The following is a 23,239-nucleotide window of genomic DNA, read 5'->3' on the forward strand; positions in this document are numbered from 1 at the left end:
CTACATTTCATTGAACGGTTTTGTGACAGCCGCTCTTAAAAATGTGTTTTCGAATCTGATTCGGTCCGAGCTCATCGAGGCAGCACCTCATAAATCCTGAAATCATCGCTTTCAGACATGTCAAATTAGCAAGGGTAGAGTTACTGCATTTATGCAAACATTTTAAACTAAGAGATGTGGAAAAATAGTAGTAAGTTAGCAAATGCAATGCATATTTACGTTCTAAACGACTTCTTAATGAGTGTTTTAATGTTAAATAAATGTTTTCATAAATGAAATCGCTGTAAAAATCCTAAAAAGCATGTAGTTGCATCCTGACAAAGAATAGTCGCATAATAATAGTAATATTTTTAGGGAAAATCACACCATGATGATCCTACTAAAGTAAAGTATTTCTTTTATATATTTTTAAATATTTTTTTTTTCAAAACCTAAAAGCATTCATTGGCTACATGACGTTTTTGGGGAAGTTGTAAACTTTTACGTCTCTGTAAACGAGTACGTCACTACGTTTGACATTTATTAGTTAATTTTATAAATGTATAGGTTTAGCCTATAAATGATCTTTATCTTCTGTGTTTTTATGACACAAGTTGTGTTATGACACTTAAACTGAATAAACCCATTCAGTTGTAGTTTGGGTAATGCTCAGTTAAAGTCCTGCTGAACTTTGAAGCCTTGAACCTTCAGAAGGTTTAATCTTTATGTTAGAAGTGCTTGAAGTGATAACTGTGAGCCACGTGCTATGAAGCATGATTCGAATAATTAACTCTTTGTTTGTCTCCAGTGGACAAACTACATTCATGGATGGCAGGATCGCTGGATTGTGCTGAAGGGCAATACTCTGAGTTACTACAGGTCAGCAGATGAGAAGGAGTACGGCTGTAGAGGGTCCATCTGTCTCAGCAAGGCTGTCATCACGGTAAGGCTGATCTGATCTCATCTGTAGAACGTCCTGTCACTATGATTATCAGGGGCTTATCTTGACTTCAGTATCTTGGCTTCACAGTGGTGTGAAGAGCTGATATGTTACACAGTGTAATAATATTTGAGCATTAACGCTTCCTGCTCATCGTGCAGTGTTTATCTGTCTTCTACTGTCAGCGGGAAGCTGTCCTACTTGTTTTGGGGGTTTCTCTTGAACAACATGATTGTTTCAAGGTGGACAGAGGAGAATATGACATATCCTAGTGGCATCCATACTAAACATCCTGCAAAACCACATCTGAATACTTATCATTATAATGGGGCTTAAAAGACGTTTGTTTAGACAGAAAATCTGAGAATTGTATCAATCTGACTGTACTGACATTATCAGATGACAACACAACAACTTGAGTTGAAGTGAGCTGCATAAAGACCATAAGTTGCTTTTGAAGATATTTCATAATTGATTAGCTTTTCAACATTGACAGTTGAAAGAGATTTAAGCTGGGTAATGTGAGCTGCTTTGTAGATGAAATTAATTTTTTTTTTTTATATAAATGATGAGTTTTGCAGCTTGACACTGTCATTAAACTAAATTGAATCAGCATTGAACTTCTATAAAGTTGCTTTATGGCTGAAAGTGAAGTAATTTCGTAATTGATGAACTTTGCAACATCGACACTGTTATTTTCCTGTTTATTCCTGTGAAGCTAGTTTAAAATAATCTGTATTGTATGAAGTTCTGAAGAAATGCATGTGACTTGATTTCTCAGATGTTATTTTTCTTTGTTACTGGGCGAGTTGATTTTTTTTCTTTTTTTTTTTTTTCTGAAAGATTAGATTTCCTGCACAATAAAAAAAATGCCATATGTAAAGAAAGAAAACCAGTTTATAAACTCTTGTTCCTGTTAATGTCTTGAGACCTTTGTAGTGTTTTCTAGGGAATGTTCTTTGCTCTAAAAAAAAAAAAAAAAAAAAAAGGGGCTGCTGTTAAAGATCATTGACAGTTTAAATCAAGATCTCCAAAAGATTGTTTTAGAATCCATTGATTATTTTGACCAGTTTTTAAGTGAATGAATTTCTACAAACACTGACTGCACTTTTGATCAAATATGAGTGGAACAATGATGCCTGTGAAACAAGGTTTCGAAATTTTGGGAGTCTTTGAAGCCGGTCTGGTCCCAAAGTCAAATCTGGAATATCTGTGTTTGGTTGATTTCAGTGTTTGGAGGAGAAAACTGAGATGATCTGATAATGGAACAGATGTTCCTCAAACACTGATTGATTTCAGCAGCCCAGTTTTGACCTGGATGAGTCTCTGTCTCTGATAACAGCTATTCTACACAGCACTAAAAATTCAACTGTCGGTGTTCAACAGACAACAAACCAATCCCTTTACTAGTTTTCCTAGTACTAACCACTACGCCTGCAGAAAACACTTACTACAAAGTATGTACACAGGCTACTATTCAGTGCATGTAAAAATATAGCTGCAAGCAGCAATTATGGGGCCAAGAAGTCCTGGGGCAAAATGAGGTGTGCTAAGCATGACATGGATCATCATATCAATTGCAACAATGAGTAATTAAAGCAAGTTTAGGATGTTTTTAAGTAGGCCTGCACGATTAAGCAAATGCGATTGTCATGTGCATTTTGTTAGTAAAGCCGATTTTGTTATCCGCAATAAATCGTAATCTCCTGCTTTCAGATGAAGCAGCATTTACTACAAAGATCCGTAGTTCACTGACAAGTTATGCAAAAAAATTGCAGAAGATTTTATAGCACGATTAGGAAATCGTAGAAATCGTTCGCGATAAAGACAGCCCTTGCGTAGCTTCTCATTGAACTATGGCTCTGTGTAGTAAATGTTGTTCCATTGGAGAGCACTTGAAAATACCACATTTAATAACATGTTTTTTTTCTTTCTCCAATTTCTCTTCATAATGTCAGTCAAGTGTTTAAAATAAGAAGATGATCTGATTACATTTTAATGAAAATCGGTCAAGGGGGAGTTCGAAAAAAGGTCTGGCCCACAATGGCATATTTGGTATCTCTGTTGTCGGTTTCTCATTGTTTGTGTTTTTAAACACAATTGCAATGATTCAACTGACATTATGGCATTTAAAATAAAATTATGGAGTGTCTATTTACACTAAGTGCAAATAGCCCGCCTTGTTGGCTGAAGTTATGTACACTAACTCCGCCCACCAACTTGTGATTCGGCTAGTCAACACTGCAAACAACTGACTAAACAATGGTAAAACATACTCATTTTGACATGATTGAAACTTTTTTTCTCTTTTCAAATTTCAAATCACATCAGAAAAGCATTTATTTTAAATGAAAATGAAGAATATAATCAAAAAGTTTAAAATAAAATATTGGGTAGGGTTAGGATAGGATAGGTGTAAGGGAGGGCTTTATTGTCACAATAAGGTGGCATTCATTTAATCGTTTGATGTAAAATTACAATTTACACTCAATAAGTTAATATTGTATATCGTTTTACAATGTACTACAATACTGAGGTGAACATAAATACCACTATTTGCAATAAGTAGTCAAAGTTTTGCATAGTGTAAATAGAATCTATAGCTATTTGCACTTAGTGTAAATAGCATCCATTGCTAAGAAAATGTTATTTTCACTTGGTGTAAATAGCATCTAATTGCTATTTACACTTAGTGCCAATAGCCATAAAATTATCTAAAAAGTAACTGGGGCGTGTGTGGCTGTCAAAGGACCGCTTCCATCGGTGCTGCTGATCACATCAAACATTTTTATCTGAGTATTATGACCAGTACTTTGTTTGATCCTGCTGGTTCCTGTTTCGTATCAGAATTTTTATTTTTGCATCCCGGTAGTGGCATACAGTGCATTACATCGTGACAGTGTGTGACAGAGCGAGCGAGGGTTTGGCTAGATGTATTTGGAGGTTATTATTCACGTCTCATTCGGCACAAATCCAAATGTTTCCATATTCGCAATGTATTTGAATGTTAAACTATTATTTATAATGTAAACTACTAGGCTTGTACTTTACCCACACTCACATATAGATGGAAAAAGATCATCCTCTTCACTTGATCAAAACAGTCCTTTTCATAACAGCAGTGGATCGGTATACTAAGGTCTTTTTAAACTGACCAGTGTACATTTTATATGTTTGGTTGACTATTTTATTTTGATAGTGAACAGAATGGGATGTAAGTTTGAATTGCTAGAATATGTGGGACGAGTGTGCGCAAGGTGTCCGCGTGATCGAACAGCTGAGACATAAAAAAATACACTTTTTTGGAGTAATATATAATCCACAAAAGTTTTTACTTTTATTTGTGCACATTCACGATGACACACAAAATTTGTGCTCTTGTAAAATAAAGCAAACAAACAGAATGGGCTTTGTCAACTTGTTTATGGAGCTTCACAACACACTTCTGTTTTAAATCCGTTATCTTATTTAAGTCAGATATATATCGTTTTTTTTTTTTTTTTTTTTTTTTGCAGACAAATTATTTTTATCTTGTTATTTTAGGCCTGTTACTTACATAGCCTATGCATTTTCCTTAAAGCATCCCAATTTTTCATGAATTAAGAATAAAAGATTTATTAATTTGTTCCCTCAATTCCATTAAATCATGGGTACTTTAAGGGACAAAAGTAATGAAAATTGAGCAGTTGCCACAAATTAATAAGTCGTATAACGAATTTACAAGTTGTAGGATTGAATAGACTATCTGTCCCGTGTCCCGCAGCCCTGCAAAGCGCACGATATGAAACAATTATTGGGGGAAATGACTTAGTTACTACATTTCTATTGCGTTCCATGTTGGAGAACTTTGTGTTGTTGCTATTTTAATGTACTTTTAAAGTTTAAATCTTAATTTGTACATCATGAACGATGATTCATTTATATACTGTCACCGTCAATCACAGCCACTCGCACGTCTTTTGCACATGAGCTGCACGCAGCCCAACATTAAATAGGTTAACCAACCATCGATAGCTTTAATTGATTGCATCTCTTATCGAAAATTTATCGATCATCGAGTAATTGTTTACATCTCTAATTCAGAGGAAAAATTTTCCTTCTGTGCCTTACGGTTCAGAAGTTATAAGCATAAACATGAGTGAAGTGTTGTCTCTTGAGAGTTTGAGTTAGAGAATCTGATAAAACTGTGTTTTGGTAAATATGCAAGTTCCAAACTATGGATCATTTGTGTACTGCTTAAAATAGCTGGTTTCTAGATAGCTGGTGGCTTCCCCTAGTTTGTGTATGTGGTTTGCAGGTTTTGTTATACTGTAATCTGCCATCTGTACATGTTTTGAGATTTTCAGTGACCTATTCAGTGATGCAAATCTATGTTGTTTATCAGGAACTGCAGGAAAAGGTGCTCCAAACAACAGATTTGAATAAACATACACGGCCCATAAAACCTTTTCCATTTTCCAGCATGTTCATTGTTATGATCTGTTCTTGTTTTTGATGTTCTCTTTCTTTCAGCCTCATGAGTTTGATGAATGCCGTTTTGACATCAGTGTGAATGACAGCATCTGGTACCTGAGGGCTGAACATCCTTTGCTCCGGCAGCAGTGGATCGATACCGTTGAACTTCACAAGGTGAGTCCGTTAGAAGCAGCAAAGTCTCTAGATAAAACTTCTGCTGGACTCCAGTGTCTTTCTGATAGTGAGTGATCAAGTTTGGGTGGCAGAACCTGATTGGGTGTTTTATTTCTTTTGTTGAAGCTAGGAAGGGAATGTGTCCAGCATACTTTTTTTTTTTATTGCTATCATTTCCTTGTGCTGTTATTAGAAAGTACATTGAGCCACAGTGAGAGAAGTCAGACTGAATTTGTGTACTTTTCATAGTATAATTTGAGGAAGTGCTTATGTTGTTGAGGAGTATGTTTTTAAGGTATCCACGTGTGTAAGGTTGATTTTTCTTTTCTTTTTTTCTTCTTTCATAAAGATTGTATTTTCTACACAAGCTATGGCATATATTCCCAAGAAACTCAACCACAACAAAAAAAAATTATCCCTTTATCTTTTGTAAATTAAAAAAAGTTATCAAATGAAAATATAAACGATAATGTGACATGATGCTCATATGGCCCATCTATTAATTTATTAATAAAAAAATCTGCAATACACACACACAGTGACTTGGATACACCTCGATTTGGCATGTTTTTACTTCTGAATTATAATTAATTTGGATAATTTTTTGGTAATATAATAAAGATTCTCAGGGTGATATAACATTTCTGATATGGTAATGGAGAAAAAAAGCCTCATTAAAAGAATTAAATTCTTGAAAAGCTCAACTTGAAACTCACCAGTAATCTAATGTCATGTTTATAAGTTAATTATCAGTGATAGACATTTTATTCATTTTAATACTATTTCCTTTAAAACACTTTAAAAGGGTGGTTAACTTGATTTTTTTAGGCTTGATTGTGTTTATGGGGTGCAGTCTAACATGTGGTAATGCTTTTGTTTTTTTTTTTAAACGCATTATTTTTCACATAATTTACCGCTCTGTCCCTTCTCTGAGAAACTTGCTGATCATTTCCTTCTTTTATCCCCTTCCTCAGTAATAGGCGATGTGCTCTGATTGGTTAGCTAGCCCAGTGTGTTGTGATTGGCTAAACCTCTTCTGGTGCGTGTTTAAAGGTCCCGCCCCTCTTAAAGCCCTGCATTTCAGGCCGAGCCCGACGGGCCCCGACTTACTTATGCCCCTCGGGCCGGGCTTCGGGCCAATTTTCACGTTATAGCTCACATGCGTCGGGCCTTTTTGGGTTATCCTTCTATTTATATTTTTAGACATTAATAAAAATAAAAAAATAGAAGTTGACGTCGACGATAGAAAAACAAATATAGAAAGACATTTCATAACCTCATAACTTTCATAATCTGATAATTCAACCCGTTACAATTAAACTGACATACTGACATGACAGTCTGATGCACGCACGCTTTTTCGTCAGCGCGACCCACGATTATACTTTACTTATATCCACCTATTGTAGTGGTAGCTATTACATGCCTCTAAATTAATGTATTAATAATAGCCTAGTTGGCCAACTAATAATTATAAAATGATGATTCATGTAGCGGCGAGCATGCATTTCTGCGTCTGCACCTGTTGCTGCGGGCCACGCAGCAAAGAAGAGATCACTGGCCGAGTTTGAAAACATTGTGGAGCAGGACGAGGATGACGACGATGTACAGCAATATATGCGCCTCAATCACAACATGGAAGGTGATGGACGAGATGTGCTGCTATGGTGGAAACCGCACGAGACCCTGCTACCACGACTGTCAAGACTGGCTCGCTCTGTGTTTAGTGCCCCCGCCAGCAGCAGCAGCGAACGTGTCTTCAACGCAGCGGGAAGAGAGGAGGACTGGGTTAAAACCTTTCACTCTGGAGGCTATTCTTTTTCTCCACGAATCTCTGTAAGAGACTGTTCTAACTTTTCATTTGACTGGACTTTATTTTCGTTTAACTGTTGGAAACTAATGGAAAAAAGAATGGACATGTTCTGTGGTGCATTTTTGAGGTAAGATAACCTGCAAGTTTGTTTTTAATTAATTTAATTTGTTTAGATTCATTTCTCATATCTCATTTCGTTTGCGAGCGCTATTGCGAGCCTGCATTCGCTGTTGCGAGCGCTGTTGTGAGCCTGCAAACATTTATTAAACTAACTGTCTGTGTGATATGCTTAGGGTGTTTTATATCTATGGATTTTATTGTAGCCAAGTAAAGTATTAGCGTTAATTTGAGAGGCTTAATTGATTAAATATGTTTTAGGCAACTTGCTGTCGGCTCGGCTGTTTAACGTTAATCGTCATTTTATTTAAAAAATGCTTCAAACATTTTTCTAAACTAACTTGATAAAGAAATAAAAAGAAACATAACACAAAACTGACCCCTTTTTTAATTGCTGCAAATAGGGCAGGCTTCCGCTGTGTAATAAAATAAATAAATAAATAAATAAAAGCACGGGCTCGGGCTCGGGCCGGACTCGGGCTGATAATTCTGATGAGCTGTCGAACACGGATCGGGCTAGGGACTGAGTGTATCGGGCCAGGGCCGGGCTCGGGCCTAGATTTGAGGCCCGTGCAGGGCTCTAGCCCCTCTCTTCAGCGGCATATGCACCGGTTGTATTGTAAACAACAGTGTCGTTAATATCGCTTATCAGTTTGAGCCCGATTGGGAACCAGTGGATATACAGTATTGTTCAAAATAATAGCAGTACAATGTGACTAACCAGAATAATCAAGGTTTTTCGTATATTTTTTTTATTGCTACGTGGCAAACAAGTTACCAGTAGGTTCAGTAGATTCTCAGAAAACAAATGAGACCCAGCATTCATGATATGCACGCTCTTAAGGCTGTGCAATTGGGCAATTAGTTGAATTAGTTGAAAGGGGTGTGTTCAAAAAAATAGCAGTGTGTCATTCAATCACTGAGGTCATCAATTTTGTGAAGAAACCGGTGTGAATCAGGTGGCCCCTATTTAAGGATGAAGCCAACACTTGTTGAACATGCATTTGAAAGCTGAGGAAAATGGGTCGTTCAAGACATTGTTCAGAAGAACAGCGTACTTTGATTAAAAAGTTGATTAGAGAGGGGAAAACCTATAAAGAGGTGCAAAAAATGATAAAATGATCTCCAATGCCTTAAAATGGAGAGCAAAACCAGAGAGACGTGGAAGAAAACGGAAGACAACCATCAAAATGGATAGAAGAATAACCAGAATGGCAAAGGCTCAGCCAATGATCACCTCCAGGATGATCAAAGACAGTCTGGAGTTACCTGTAAGTACTGTGACAGTTAGAAGACGTCTGTGTGAAGCTAATCTATTTTCAAGAATCCCCCGCAAAGTCCCTCTGTTAAAAAAAAGGCATGTGCAGAAGAGGTTACAATTTGCCAAAGAACACATCAACTGGCCTAAAGAGAAATGGAGGAACATTTTGTGGACTGATGAGAGTAAAATTGTTCTTTTTGGGTCCAAGGGCCACAGGCAGTTTGTGAGACGACCCCCAAACTCTGAATTCAAGCCACAGTACACAGTGAAGACAGTGAAGCATGGAGGTGCAAGCATCATGATATGGGCATGTTTCTCCTACTATGGTGTTGGGCCTATTTATCGCATACCAGGGATCATGGATCAGTTTGCATATGTTAAAATACTTGAAGAGGTCATGTTGCCCTATGCTGAAGAGGACATGCCCTTGAAATGGTTGTTTCAACAAGACAATGACCCAAAACACACTAGTAAACGGGCAAAGTCTTGGTTCCAAACCAACAAAATTAATGTTATGGAGTGGCCAGCCCAATCTCCAGACCTTAATCCAATTGAGAACTTGCTGTTTCTGAAGCAAAACCAAGAAATGTGAATGAATTGTGGAATGTTGTTAAAGAATCATGGAGTGGAATAACAGCTGAGAGGTGCCACAAGTTGGTTGACTCCATGCCACACAGATGTCAAGCAGTTTTAAAAAACTGTGGTCATACAACTAAATATTAGTTTAGTGATTCACAGGATTGCTAAATCCCAGAAAAAAAAAATGTTTGTACAAAATAGTTTTGAGTTTGTACAGTCAAAGGTAGACACTGCTATTTTTTTGAACACACCCCTTTCAACTAATTGCCCAATTGCACAGCCTTAAGAGCGTGCATATCATGAATGCTGGGTCTTGTTTGTTTTCTGACAATCTACTGAACCTACTGGTAACTTGTTTGCCACGTAGCAATAAAAAATATACTAAAAACCTAGATTATTCTGGTTAGTCACATTGTACTGCTATTATTTTGAACAATACTGTAATTGAAAGGGATCATTCTTTGATTTTGAAACTTGTGAATCCGTTAGAATCATTAGAAGACAGAATCGCAATTCATATATGAATAGATTTTACGTGCACCTCTAGTTTTCTCTTCCTCTTCTCTAAATAAGCACAGCATGGCCTCGCACCCTTTGCTGCCTTTTCCCGAGGACAGGGTTTATCTGGGTTTGCTACATCACAAACCCAGAAAGTAACTTGTTGTAGTCCCTACCAGCCGTTTTTGTAGGCATTAAACTGCCAGAATTGTTAAAGACAATATCTCCGTTTGCATTGAACTTTCAGCTTCGTCACTTTGCAGATATTGTTTATGCTCTATCAGTAACATTAAACACTAATGTTAAAAAAGTGAAATCGCAGTGAACCACCCCTTTAAAATATTTGTGAAAAATTATGGTCAAAATGTGAACACCCACTTGTATTCAAGATAAAAAAAAAGTAAATAATTTATGACGTTATGCTTGATATTTACACCATATGAAATTATTAAATTATTTATTAAATTATTTGTTTTAAAAAATAAAAAAAAGACAGGAATATACTTCCAAGAATTATTTTAGATAATTATTTTATTTTAGAAAAATGTTCTATTCTTTATAATAGACACGTGTCCAGGTCATTAACCCTGGTATAATTTATTCCTGTGTATGCAGCGCCTGCCATGTTGGCATTGTCCTTTGACCTAAAACATACTAAACAGAAACTGCTAAATAATTTACTCGTTAAACAATTTCTTAATACCTGTTTGACATGCTTTTTATCTTATATGTAGGGAACTATGTCCTAAAAAAGCTCTGGAGAAGCCAGAGATTTATTGTGCAAGTGAAGTCTGGCAGTGGTTTACAGTGACGTATCGTATCTTGAGAGAGATTTACAAAGGGAGGGTCCCGAGGAATGTGCTGATCTGAATGACTCTTACATGTGCGAGTAGAGCTGAACTCAGTAAAAGGAGTGGAGCAGTTTCTACACAGCTGGTGCTTGGATCCAGGAAAGGGTCGTTGTGTGTAGAATTACTTTTCTGACTGTGAGTGGGAGAGTTTGGCTGTTTAAGCAGCTAGTTCACATGCATTTCTTAAGAAAAGTATCATTGTTTGTGTGTGTGTTTTATCTGTTGTCTGTCATTGGACTGAGACAGACAATGTAAAGCACTTTGATTCCTTTTAAGGTCATACAGCCATATAATGAAGCTCTGTGGAATTATGATGACTCAGCATTGAGTTTGGCTGCTAAAAGTCCTTCAGTGGGTACATTAATGTGAATTGGTACATTAATATGAATCGTTTTGGGAACATTGTAATCTAAGAAGACAAATGCAGCAGACAAATTACACTCATGGCCACTTCTACCATCTTCTGGTGAAGAGTGCTATTGCAGTTTCATCATGTGACTTAGAAAGCTGTTTTTGACTTCAGAAGGGAGCCTCGCTGTTTTTTTTAAATGATAGAATTGTTCACCCAAAAATGAAAATGAAAGGAGACATAATTTATTCAAACTCTTTTTCTAAACGTATGTTTTTCTTTCTTTGGTTACACACAAATTGTAAGTTACTAGGCAGAATTACGTTTTGCGCTTTACCATATAATAAGAAAGGCTGTAGCTGCCAAGCTCCAAAAAAGAACAGAAAACACTATGAAACTATCAAAAAGTGGTCCATGTGAATGGTGTACTATATTCATAAAGGATCAAACCAAAATGTTGTTTGCCTGAGTATCTCCTGCTCTGTCATTGACATTTTCAGACTTGGACACATTTTGCTAGTGAGCATTTTAAGTTATTAACAGCTTGCATTTTATTGTTGTATATCTATATAGCTTTATAGCTAGTAATGGATAACTTGTATGGGTCACTTTTATGGTTCGCTCATTTATTTTTGGAGCTTAACTATCCCAGTTCCTGGTCTCTTTTATTGTGTGGAAATTATTTCCGGTTTTATGGTTAACACTTCTTCCTGCAACAGAAATGATAATTAAAAAATATATAAATTCAAAACAAAAATTCTTTATGAAATATAATTGTACATTTACACAAACCTCATAACATTTTATTGCAGTATCGATACCTGTCTTTCCACATTCTCTTATATAAACAAACTGACCCAATGAATCTGTTGTTTCGACCTGCCTCTTGTTTCTGCTGGGTATGGCTTCAAATCTAAAAATGTTATTTGAATCACCAATCCCTCAACAGAAGAGCGCAGTAGAGAGGCTGCTGGCGCTCAGGTCAGTGTTGCTTATCGCGACTCTTCGTTTGCTGAGGTGAGCTCTTATGTGTACGCGTGCGTGGGTGATGCAGGCTGGGGTGGATGGGCTTTTTTTTACTCTCAGTCGTCCAGCTGCATGAATAATGCATGAGTATATTCAGTCATCTGAAGAGGCATCTTGGAAAGCTCTGCGTTGCAAGAAGACTTCTGAACCAAAATAAAGGGCTTGATTGGATCAGGATCTCAGTAGTGTTGGTGAGGTTCAAGAAAGCATCAGTCCATTTTAAGATGAGCGCTGAGCTGAGGAGTATCGCACAAGACGGAGACAAGAGCACACGCCCAGCAGCATCTGATTTAATGCTCTTTTAGACTCCTTAAACGCACACGCTCTCACATTCACTTACACACTGCTTGGTTAGATGCGGCAGAGGTTCTGGATGATTTATATTGACCTTATTGCAGTACGGTGAGTGTAGCATGTGCGGCACCTCTGGGAGTTTCAGTGTCTGTATGGTTTGCCATCTCTCTCTCGCTCTCTGTCTCTCTCTCCCCTCCACATGCTTTGCAGACCCACCCACAATTCCTCTGGCTTTATACTGCCTCAGAAACTCACCTCACATAATTTCTTCACAACATTTCCGATGCTAATGGCTTCACTGCTGCTTTAAAGCGGAGAACGGAAAGAAACTTGTCTCCTTGTTTGTTCCCGCTCGACCATGTGCTTGTGAAATCGAATTCTGGGAGTGTCCAGGAAGAGAGCTGGGAATTCGTCAAGTGTCCGGAGTGTGGTGTTTGGAGAAAGTACTGGGAATTCTTGGACGGTCCAGAGAGTGAGCACTTTTGGGAGTGTCTGGAAAGAGCGGTGGTCATGCTGGAGTCGAGCACTCAGGACTGCAGCAGTGCATTGTCCTGCTTTGGCTGCTGGAATGGGCGAATGGTGGGCTTTTGCACATTAGCATTTTAACCATTCATTCAGGTCATCATTCATGTTTTCATCACCACTGACATCTTTGCTGGCGGTTTCAGTTACAGTATTTGTTTCCATCATTCACTGATTGGGATGAAGCAGGACTGAAGCAGGTTATTCACGTTTTTCTTTTTTTTTATGTTTTTGTGGCTTTTTTTATTTAATTTTTATAGACGCTCCATTGGAGCTGCATTTAACAACCTGTCCAATCTGTCACTGGCAATTAATTCAAGCACTTAATAAAATTAAATCTTCAATGAGCTAAGTGTCATCAGTTTTACAGTGTACTCATGAAAGGACTGAAACAAAGGCATGTTCAGTCAGGTAAAAAATTTTTATGTTTTTGAAATAAGTCTATTATGCTCTACAAGGCTGCATTTAATTGATCAAGCATAAAGTAAAACTGAATTTTTGTGATATACCATTAGAGCTCACGATATTTATCTTCTGTTTTAATATATTTTCAAATGAAATGTATTCCTTTGGTGGGGAAGTTGAATTTTCAGCTGCCATTTTCTATTCCAGCATCTGAATAACATTTTAATTTTTGCTGATTAATATTTATTATATTGCAGCTTATAACAGTGATGCTTTTTTCAGGATTTTTTTGATAAATAGAAAGTTCAAAAGAACAGCATTTAATTTAAATAATATCAAAACTTCCCTTTTCTGAGAATGATGCACAACTATGTCACACACTTTGTTTATATCTAGATTCTTTAAAGGGATCATATGATGTTACCAGACTTGGACTAGGTGCATAAACCTTGTGCACAGTATACAAACGAACATGGAACAATACATTTAATAATCTGTGTTAATGTTAGTTGATAAAAAGACAATCGTTCGGTGATTCATTATAATCATAATTATGTCCTGTCTGGATGCAACAAATGCCTTTGTTTGTAATAGGGGTGTCCACGGATAGTCGAACATTCGAATATTCGTTCTGCTCTAATTATTCGATAAATAAAAATTATATTCGAATTTCGCAAAAAAAAAAAAAAAAATTTTTAAAGCTCCTGAGGCATCTGCCGTTGCTAAGCAACAATGACTCACTCTCTTCATGATGATGCGGAAATTTCAGCAAAGGATAAATGGATTTGCAGCACAAAAAAAACGCTTTCAGTAGCTCTGCTACTAAATTTATTTCTAAATGGCAATCCATTTTCAGCTATGATCAGCTGTTCCTTCATCTTGGCTGAGCTTTCAACATTGTTACGGGAAATGATGAAGCTGAATGTTTAGTTCTTGTCACATAACCTGCAGTGCGCTTGCAGCATTCTGAAAAGATGAGTTGTTTTTAACTCGATGCAGTGTGGATGCGCCTGGAAAAAAACGCACCGAGTGCGCATCGCGACCACGTCGCTTCCATTATGAGCGCGCAAACCGCACGCCTACATTGGAAATAACGAACTTGAGCGCGCAAAAGACACGATATGTGAACGGCCCCTAAGAACTGCGATCTTCTACAGTACTTCAAATATGCCGTGGAGAATCACAGAAAGTGACCGAATTCAAGAACATTGTTGCTGCATCTCTCAAGCAACAAATAAACACCACTAACTTGGAGAATGCAGTGAAAACTCCTCTTCTCGCGTCTGCCCTAGACCCTCGTCACAAACATCTCAGGTTTCTCGATGAAAACATGAGAGAAGTAAGAAAAAAAACTTTTTTGAACACTATCAGAACTTGATGCGAGTGGTGCGGATGCAGCCGCCGCCACCAACGATGGAGGATGCAATGCCCACTCGTCGGAAAAGGTTGAGCCAAGTTCTTCAGCGATGATTATACAGAGAGTCCAGCTGAGACGAGTGGGAACAGTTCTTGCTGGAGCCATGTATTCCACCAGATGAGGATCCCATTCAGTGGTGAAACGAAAACAAAACTTATTCACTTAGCACTTATTTGTGAGTCCCGACAACATCTGTGCCGTCAGAGCGCGTTTTCTCCGCGGCCGGCCTTATTGTTAACAGACTAAGGAGCCGACTTCCCCCTGATCATATTTACATGCCCGTATTTCTTAACAAGAACATGTAAAACAATAGGGAAAAAAAGCAAAAAAGATTTGCTGACCGTTTAAAAGTTAAGTGTAGGCTACGTTCTACAATAGCCTAATTGCTGCAGGCTGCTTTGTTTTTTCTTTGTTCACTTTTTTTTTTTGCTTTTAATCTGTACTTTTGTTTGTTAGCACGCATTGTCAAAGGTTTTAAGCTACAAAACACGGATGTGTAATGTTCAAGCTTGTTCAAAATGACGGAAATAATAATGTTGCTGAAAAATAAAGTCTGTCTTATTAAACTTAATTTAAATAAACAAATATTCAATTATTATTTTTTGTGAGCTCAAATATTCGAATGTGATAATTGCGGAAAACGCCCATCCCTAGTTTGTAATGGGTTTTATTGGTTTTGTCTCGTCTGATATGCGGATCACAAACGAATCTTTCTATTTAACCAAGTTTTCTTAGTGAACCAGTCAAACCAGTTCACCAAATCAAACGGAATCGTTTGAAACTGTCCGAGTCTCCAGTACGCACTAATCCAGTAATGAACTAATATCCCGAGTTATTCAGTTGCTCCTAACAGTACATTGACATAACTGCTAAAAGAGAACCGATGATGGGGTGTGAACGAGCATCTGGACTGAGTCTCGTGGTGCTGGCCTGGGAGATGGCATCGTATGTTAAGGGTTGTAACATTTCCGTCACACGCTTGAGGCATTTGGCCAATCACAACACACTGGATAGCTTGCCAATCACAGCACACCTCGTTTTTTCAGAACGATGAGCCTTGTAAAATTGCAGTGTTTCAGAAAGGCAGGGAGAATAAAGGAGAAACAATAATGTACATTATATGGAAACGAATGTGTTTTTTAAAACTTAAACCGCATAAACACATTGCATTACACCAAAATAATGTTCTTTTAAGCAACTTTATATGACCCCTTTAATGACCCTAAACCTTTGATTGGTAGAGTATATTGTGCCCAGTATCCTCTAGTGGGTAACTAATTTGTAATTTGGTATTAATTGAAATAATAGATGTGACATTGATCCAGCTTTGGTTTGTAAAAAAATATATATCTTTAATTCATTTTTAGAACCAGCAAACTTATCCATTTCACCTGCCAGCTGATTTATTTCTTTGCAAGATTCATAAATGCTCAGTTTTGACAGTTCTCTCTGTACTGCTTCAACCATGACACCAACTGTCCAATGGTTCAATTGAATTTTTATTTTTGAAAAGGTGTGAAGTTTCTTTGTGCTGTATTTTGAGTGCAGGCTGAGTCAGGCTATGGGTCTGAGAGCAGTTTACGCCGCCATGGCTCCCTACTGTCCCTCACCTCTGCTGCCAGCGGCCTCTCCACCACCTCCGCATCCTCCTTCAAGGTGAGTCTCAGCCGCTGCCTTCAGATCCAGAGCTCAAACACTACTGGGTCATTCTGTGTCAACTCAACCAGAGGTCCCCGGCTCAAAGTTTAGATTTATATCATTTCTATTCGGGTGAAAGAAATGCATAAATGAATGACAGCCAAAATATTAGATATCATGGATATATAGTTGCTGCGTAATCCACAGTTTTTTTTTGAGGGAGGTCTAAATGGCAATTTTCACCCAAGATTTATAGTCCAATTACAAGGATGGGCAAAAATTGTATTGTGCATGTCTGTAACTCAGAAGTATAACTAAGAAGGATTAACAATATCTCAATATCCTTTTCCTTTGGTATCTACATTTTTAAGGCTGTGTCTTGACTAAATTTCTTATTGTGGGAGACGTCATTTCTGTTTTTATAATGTTTGAATGTTAATTTACAAACTGTTGAACAGAAGGGATACAGCCTGCAGGAAAAGCTAGCGGAGATGGAGACCTTCAGGGACATTCTCTGCAGACAGGTTGACACACTGCAGAAGTATTTTGACAACTGCGCAGATATTGACAGTAAAGATGATCTCCACAGGGACAAAGGTGAGGAAATAGAATTAAGTTACATTAGTTTTATCTGACTGCGGGACCAATTTGGCTTCAGGCAGGAGAAAACGTACCATTCAGAGTCCTTTTTTAAAGTAGTGTTGTTTTATATTGTGAAAATTGTTCCAAAGCCTTAGACTTTCATTCATCTTTGAAACACAAGTAAAGATACTTTTAATGAAACTTGTGAGATTTCTGACCCACCAATGAAAGTCTGTGCAACAAAGCTTTGGCACATTATCAAATATGGTAAAGGGAAGCTCAGTAGTGCTTGCTTGATTCACAAGTATTAGTGAATGAGGTTTGTTCTCATTTGTCAAGCAAGCACGATTGAGCTCCTCTTAAATGTCCACTGAAATGCCTTGAAACATGCAGCTTTATTCTGTGTGTTGACGTAATTTCAGTTGGAACAGGAATACAGGATTGGACATATTAAGCAGCCCTACCCCCTTTTTAAATAGTTAATAGCATTTTACATCTTGGGTCAGAGCCATTGAGCTCAGTAAAGCTACATTTTTCAGCTTTATTACAGCCACAGTCTAATAGATTACCCATTTAGATTCAATATTTATTAGGGTTGGAGCTAAACTCTGCTTGAAAGTAGATCTCAAGGGCCAGAGTTGAAAACCCCTGCCATAAGAATAGTATATCCTTACTGAAAGCCAAAAAACGTCTCTGGTTACGAATGTAACCATGGTTCCCTGAGTAGGGAACAAGACACTGTGTCCCCTGGGTGGCGCTATGGGGAACACCTCGTCGTGACCCATGTCTGAAGCATACATTGAAGAAACACCAACAAGTTGGCCGGCTACAGCCTCTGACATCACTCCCAGCACGACTATAAACAGGCACCAGGAGAACACGTCATTGGCGCTATGGGGAACAGTATACCCACGCCGTCATGCTGAGGGCAGTGCAGACCAGAATCACGGCGAACACCAAGTACCAACTCTACCATCTCCATGTGGGTTGCTCCTGGGACGTTTAGACGGCTGTCTGTGACAGTACCCCTTACAGCCAAAGGCCTAAGCTACATACCCAACCTAGGCCAAGGGTAGAGGTGAAGGCTTGGAATCAGGAAAGATTCCTTTAAAGTGATACGGCTAAGAACCTAGCATTTTATACTTAGTCTTGCCTGTTACACAGGGGCTACCGCTTGCTTTCGCACAAGCTTGCTGAAGGAGCGGTCTCAACAAATCCCTAGTAGGGACACCCTGTTTAGATAGGTATCCAAGGATACATAGTGACGTGACATTCAGCCAAGTATGGTGACCCATACTCAGGAGAACTGTACATGCACTCCCCCCACCCACAATTCCTGCAGGCCCGGGACTCGAACTCACAACCTTTCGATTGGGAGTCCGACTCTCTAACCATTAGGCCACGACTTCACTTTATACATAGGTGGTGTGGCGCCCAAGATGGTTGGGGCTTTTACCAACTTAAGAAAGGGCACAAAGCAACACAAAGCCCTCACCATATAGGATTTTAGAAAGAACACAGAATATTAGAATGCGAACTTACCACAGTGTGGATTTCAGAAAGTGTCAAAGACTTCACGTGCACACTTACCATAGCATGATTTTCAAATACTGTTCTAAGGAGGGGCTCTCGTGGCGCTCTGATAGAGCAGCTCATAGATGGATTGGTGCATCTCAAAACAGCATGTTTGAGAGTCATCAACTCGATCTTTGGAAATAATGCTGGAGCGCTCTGGGGAAGAAAACAGAGAACTCAGTCTCACATGAGAGGAGAACTCCAAATTCAGAGTAGCGCGCTCATAGGCAACCCTTCTTGGAAAAAGGGAGCGCTGCTAAACTACCATGAGAATCCCCCAAATAGCCCCTCATGTTGAGGGAAGCGATGCTTGAAGTGTATAAACAAATACACACTGGCTGAATGGAGACCAAGGAACCAAGATCTAATCATCTGAAGAAAGGGAACTAGACGGAGCGCATAACCCTTACCAAACAGGATTTCAGAAAGTGCACAGAGTCTTGCGTGCACACTTACCACCATGTAGTTTTCAGAAAGTACACGGTACAGTAGGGTAGTTGCTATGAACATGGAACCAGTCAAAAACATTATAGGTCCAGCATAGGAGACTGTTATGCGAGAGGTTTCCACCTAACCCCAATCAGGTGGAGAGCTGGTGGTTACAGGGGAATTAGGAAGGGAAGGATAAAAGCAGAAGTTAAAAATCCCTAAAGGAATGAGTAAATACCTCTGCATCGCTCTGATTCAGATGAGAACGCTGCCTCGTCTGGATCATATCCCTTAGGTTCTGCTTACCTCCTTGTGACACACGATTCCTCTTAAACCTGCCCGCGGGTGGGGGAGGAGCTCAAGTCATGACACTAGCTTTCTGTGCCCGTCTTTGATCCTCAGATCGAGACAGGCCATGACCCCCATGTTGTTTGGACTTAGACCTGGACCTTCGTGGAACGAAGGATCTGAAAGAAGTGGAGCGTGCCTTCGTCTCCCTGAACTTCTCGATCACCGTTTCAACGGAAATACCGAAAGGTTCAGAAGATGAAACCTGAGGATCGAGAAGAAAGCCTTTGATATGCTTGAAGCACCACCATCATCTGTAATAAAGCCACAGCCTGACCCGCTGATGTGTATGTCTTGCCATTTAAGCGAGATGTATTTCTTGAAGGGGCTTAGATGGCAAGGAGGGAGATTAAGAGAGGATGTCTCCTCTCATTGCCATTTTCGCACAACTCTTATGCTGAAACCGATGGATGTGAGAAGAAAATGGCCTCTTTCATTTCTTTTTGATCTCTGTATGGAGATCAAGGAGAAATGGAAGGCTCACCTGAGGGCTTTGGTCAGAAAGATAACGCTCATCAAGGCAGCCTCACAGTGTCACCTTGTTAACGCATTTTCATGGCAAGTCCAGCTTTGCCGTAGCATGATCCATAACCTCCAACAGCTGCAGGGCAGGAGAATTCATAAGGCTCAGCCTCAGCTTCTTCACCATCCTCAAATATTTCCTGCTTTTCCTGGGTAAAAACCAAGCAGAGCACTAACATCAATTTCAAATAGTTGTAAAGATATAACATCATCCTCCCGAGGCTCTATCTCGTCCGCCACCATTATGAGTGTGAAAGGGAAAGTCCCTGTCTAAACCATTCAGACAGAGCCACCTGTATTCTCACGAGCTCATTCTCCGTGCCTCAGCAGCGGCAGGTCCTGAACTGCGGGAAGCAGATGGCTGCCCTTTTTCCCATTTTTTTTTTTTCTTCGGAAAATGAACGCAGATTGCCTCCTCGAAGACATCGCATGCATGCTCTTCACCCACACAAATGACGCAAAGATCGTGTGTGTCATCGGGTGTCAAATAATGCCGACACGGATGCACACATTGTCTAAACGCTTGCTAGTAGTCACTGATAGACCGAGAAAGATCGCTCTTACCAGTTCTTTCAGATGCACGCTTCAAACAGAACAGTCAGTGAAGACAAAGAAGAGAATGACACGTTCTCCCGGTGCTTGTTCATAGTCGCGCTGTTAGTGACGTCAGAGGCTGTCACCGGCCAACTTGTTGGTGATTTTTCAATGTATGCTTCAGACACCGGTCACGACGAGGTGTTCCCCATAGCGCCCCCTAGAGGACACAATTTGAAGTTCCCTTGAAAGGGAACTTGAACCATATTTGATGTTGTCTATAGCCGCGTTTCCACCGCAGGAACTTTACCCAGGAACTAGGGACTTTGGCCTGGTACTTGGTGTGTTTCCACCGCAGGAACCAGGAACTAAATAAAGTTCCGGGTAAAAAAAATGCCCCTCAGAAAGTCCCTGCTGGCGAGGTGGTACTTTTTCAGAGTTCCGGAACTTTCGGGGGCGGGACTTTGGCGCTAAACATTCTGATTGGTTGAGTTCACGCAGCATTGGTTGAGTTCAACCACCATTTATTAGAATCAACATTTTCAAAATATTACTCTATTTGTGTCATGAAATGTAATTTTAAAAGTATTTCAAGCGAGAATGTAGTTGTTTAAAACTCAAATCTATGGTTTATTTATAAAGACAGCGCCTATTTAAAAATGTATTTCGCCGATCTCGTAGACGGTGAGCTCCACTCGATCAGCGGAAGCTCAGTCCTCATGTATCCGCAGAGAGCAGCCTCCTCTCGGACAGATCTTCTGATATGTGCCGCTGGCTCTGATGTCTCTTTAGTGGTTAAACATAACATAATTCAGCTGCGGGGTAAATCTAACAGGTTTTCTTTGGTCTGTATTCAATTTATCTATATGTTAAAATGAAAATAAAATATTATAATATAATATTATAAATATAATATTTCGTTTCATTGTAATGGCTGCATATACACATATCCCTGAACTAAGTACATTTCCGCAGCTGTTATTATGCTTAAATGAAAACCAAAGGAGGCAGTGGTATTTTATATCCTATTTCGTTTTATTGTAAATATACAGAGAGGAAAATTACAGGATTCGCGTCGTCGCTGACATCACACTCCCCAGTCGAATGCACGAAGTCAGAACTAACTACCGATGATGCACGTCCAAAATCAGCGTACCTTTTTTTTTTTTTAAATCAGCGGTACTTTGTATTGAGAAACGCGCAGACCTACGTCACCAGTCTATTTGCCTAATCTACCCGATACTTTACACCATGGTGGAAACGCAGAAAGCAACAGGTCTGGGGGGAAAAAAGTTCCTGGGAAAAAAAGTTCCGGGTACAAATGTTCCGGGTAATTTCGGTGGAAACGCGGCATATGTTGTGTTGAACACTGTTTTCATGTGAATAAAAGCTGGGATGCATGATATGCCGATAGTTTCCAAATAATTATGACTGATAGCGATATTTTATATTCCTTTTTATTTTTTTCTAAAACAACAACCCTGTCTCTCCTGTGCAGAAATGATAAACAATTTGATTCGTTTTTAGCAAAAACGTATTCATTAGAACTAATAAACAATATTAGTTCTATTTTTTATGAGAGTACATTGAAATCTTTAAAATAATTATAATAAAATCGATCTTTGTTCCTATCTTTTTTACTTTTCAGTGCATGAAAGTTTTTATTTAAACCTTTTTTTGCAGCATCTGATGATGAAGAAGATTTTCCAACCTCACGGCCTAATGGAGATTATCTGCTAAACAACAACAACAGCAGTAAAGAGAAATGTGAGATTTTTGATTTGTGTACAGCTTTGTTATAATCCTATTTTTGCCTAGTACAGCAATTGTAGATCAAATGCTTGTGATCCTTTCTGAATGCAGTTTTATTCTCAACCAAACTAGTTTTTTTTATCTTGCATACATCTAGTATATAGTAATACAGAGTAATGAAGACATAGTAATTAATCATCATAAATTTTATTTATATAAAAACTTAAACACATGCAGTTAGTGCTAGCATCAGTTTGGTGTGTGTAAAGACTAAGTACTTTTTACTCAAATAATGGTGGAAATATTCTATTATGTCTGTGATTTGTTGTAAGTAAATGACTTATTTCATTATCCTTTGATAATTGATAATACACTAATACAGATTTAACTAAGCAACCGAAGTTCCTTCAGAAGTTTAAATACTTCTGCTATGGGATACTCATTTTACTTGATTTCCCTCAGTATTCTCTGTGGACAGCCTCAAAGGTTCCTTAGGCATCGATTTCAAAGGTGAAGCCATCACGTTTAAAGCTACAACAGCAGGAATCCTGTCCACACTGTCCCACTGCATCGACATTTTGGTCAAAAGAGAAGAGAGCTGGCAAAGACGACTTGATAAGGTAGTGTGCCACTGTAATTAAAAGTATATTTTATAAAAAAAAATATTTAAAAAACCCTGTTAACACAAAAATTGATATTTTGTAGATGGTAAGATTTGTTTTTTGAGAGAGAGTTTGAAGTCGATACATTAGATCAAATTCATGCATTATTTTAAATAAGTTTCAATAAAAACATCAGGCAGCTTTTATATTCATATGAAATATTTATCAAGAATCAAATCAGTGTATTGGAATGATTTCTTGAGTTATGACTGCTGAAAATTATGCACTGCTGTCAGATAAATAAATGACATTTTAAAATTATTATTTAATCCGCAATAATCTTAAATGGTTTTTATTTAAATAATTAAATAAATGTATAATTCTATTGATATGACTATTGGTATTACTATTTGTTTATTTTTAAAGTACATTGATTTTGCCATGAAAACAGCCATAGATGCTGCTATGCAAATAAACCACAGATGGTCAAGTTCCACAAAGAAGTAGTCCATACTACTCCTGTGTTTATATTTCAAGGCCTCTGAATCCTTACTGTAGCTTTGTGTAAATAACAGAC

General features: G+C 38.4%; 1 protein-coding gene across 3 annotated transcripts in view; it reads left to right on the forward strand.

Annotated features, from left to right (window-relative positions):
* The window catches only part of cert1a (ceramide transporter 1a), a 32,092-nt gene that overhangs the window by 727 nt on the left and 8,126 nt on the right, over positions 1-23,239 (forward strand). For 2 of the 3 annotated variants that reach the window (XM_026211133.1, XM_026211134.1), the window contains exons 2-7: positions 788-922; positions 5,432-5,548; positions 16,229-16,336; positions 16,777-16,915; positions 21,992-22,075; positions 22,523-22,680. In XM_026211133.1, coding sequence (XP_026066918.1) covers positions 788-922; positions 5,432-5,548; positions 16,229-16,336; positions 16,777-16,915; positions 21,992-22,075; positions 22,523-22,680 — 741 coding nt within the window. Of the gene's footprint in view, positions 1-787; positions 923-5,431; positions 5,549-12,006; positions 12,916-16,228; positions 16,337-16,776; positions 16,916-21,991; positions 22,076-22,522; positions 22,681-23,239 lie in introns of those variants that run through there. The other variant, XM_026211135.1, reaches the window with a different exon arrangement.

This window comes from Carassius auratus, chromosome 30 (genome assembly GCF_003368295.1).
Source record: "Carassius auratus strain Wakin chromosome 30, ASM336829v1, whole genome shotgun sequence".
Classification (NCBI taxonomy): Eukaryota; Metazoa; Chordata; class Actinopteri; order Cypriniformes; family Cyprinidae; genus Carassius; species Carassius auratus.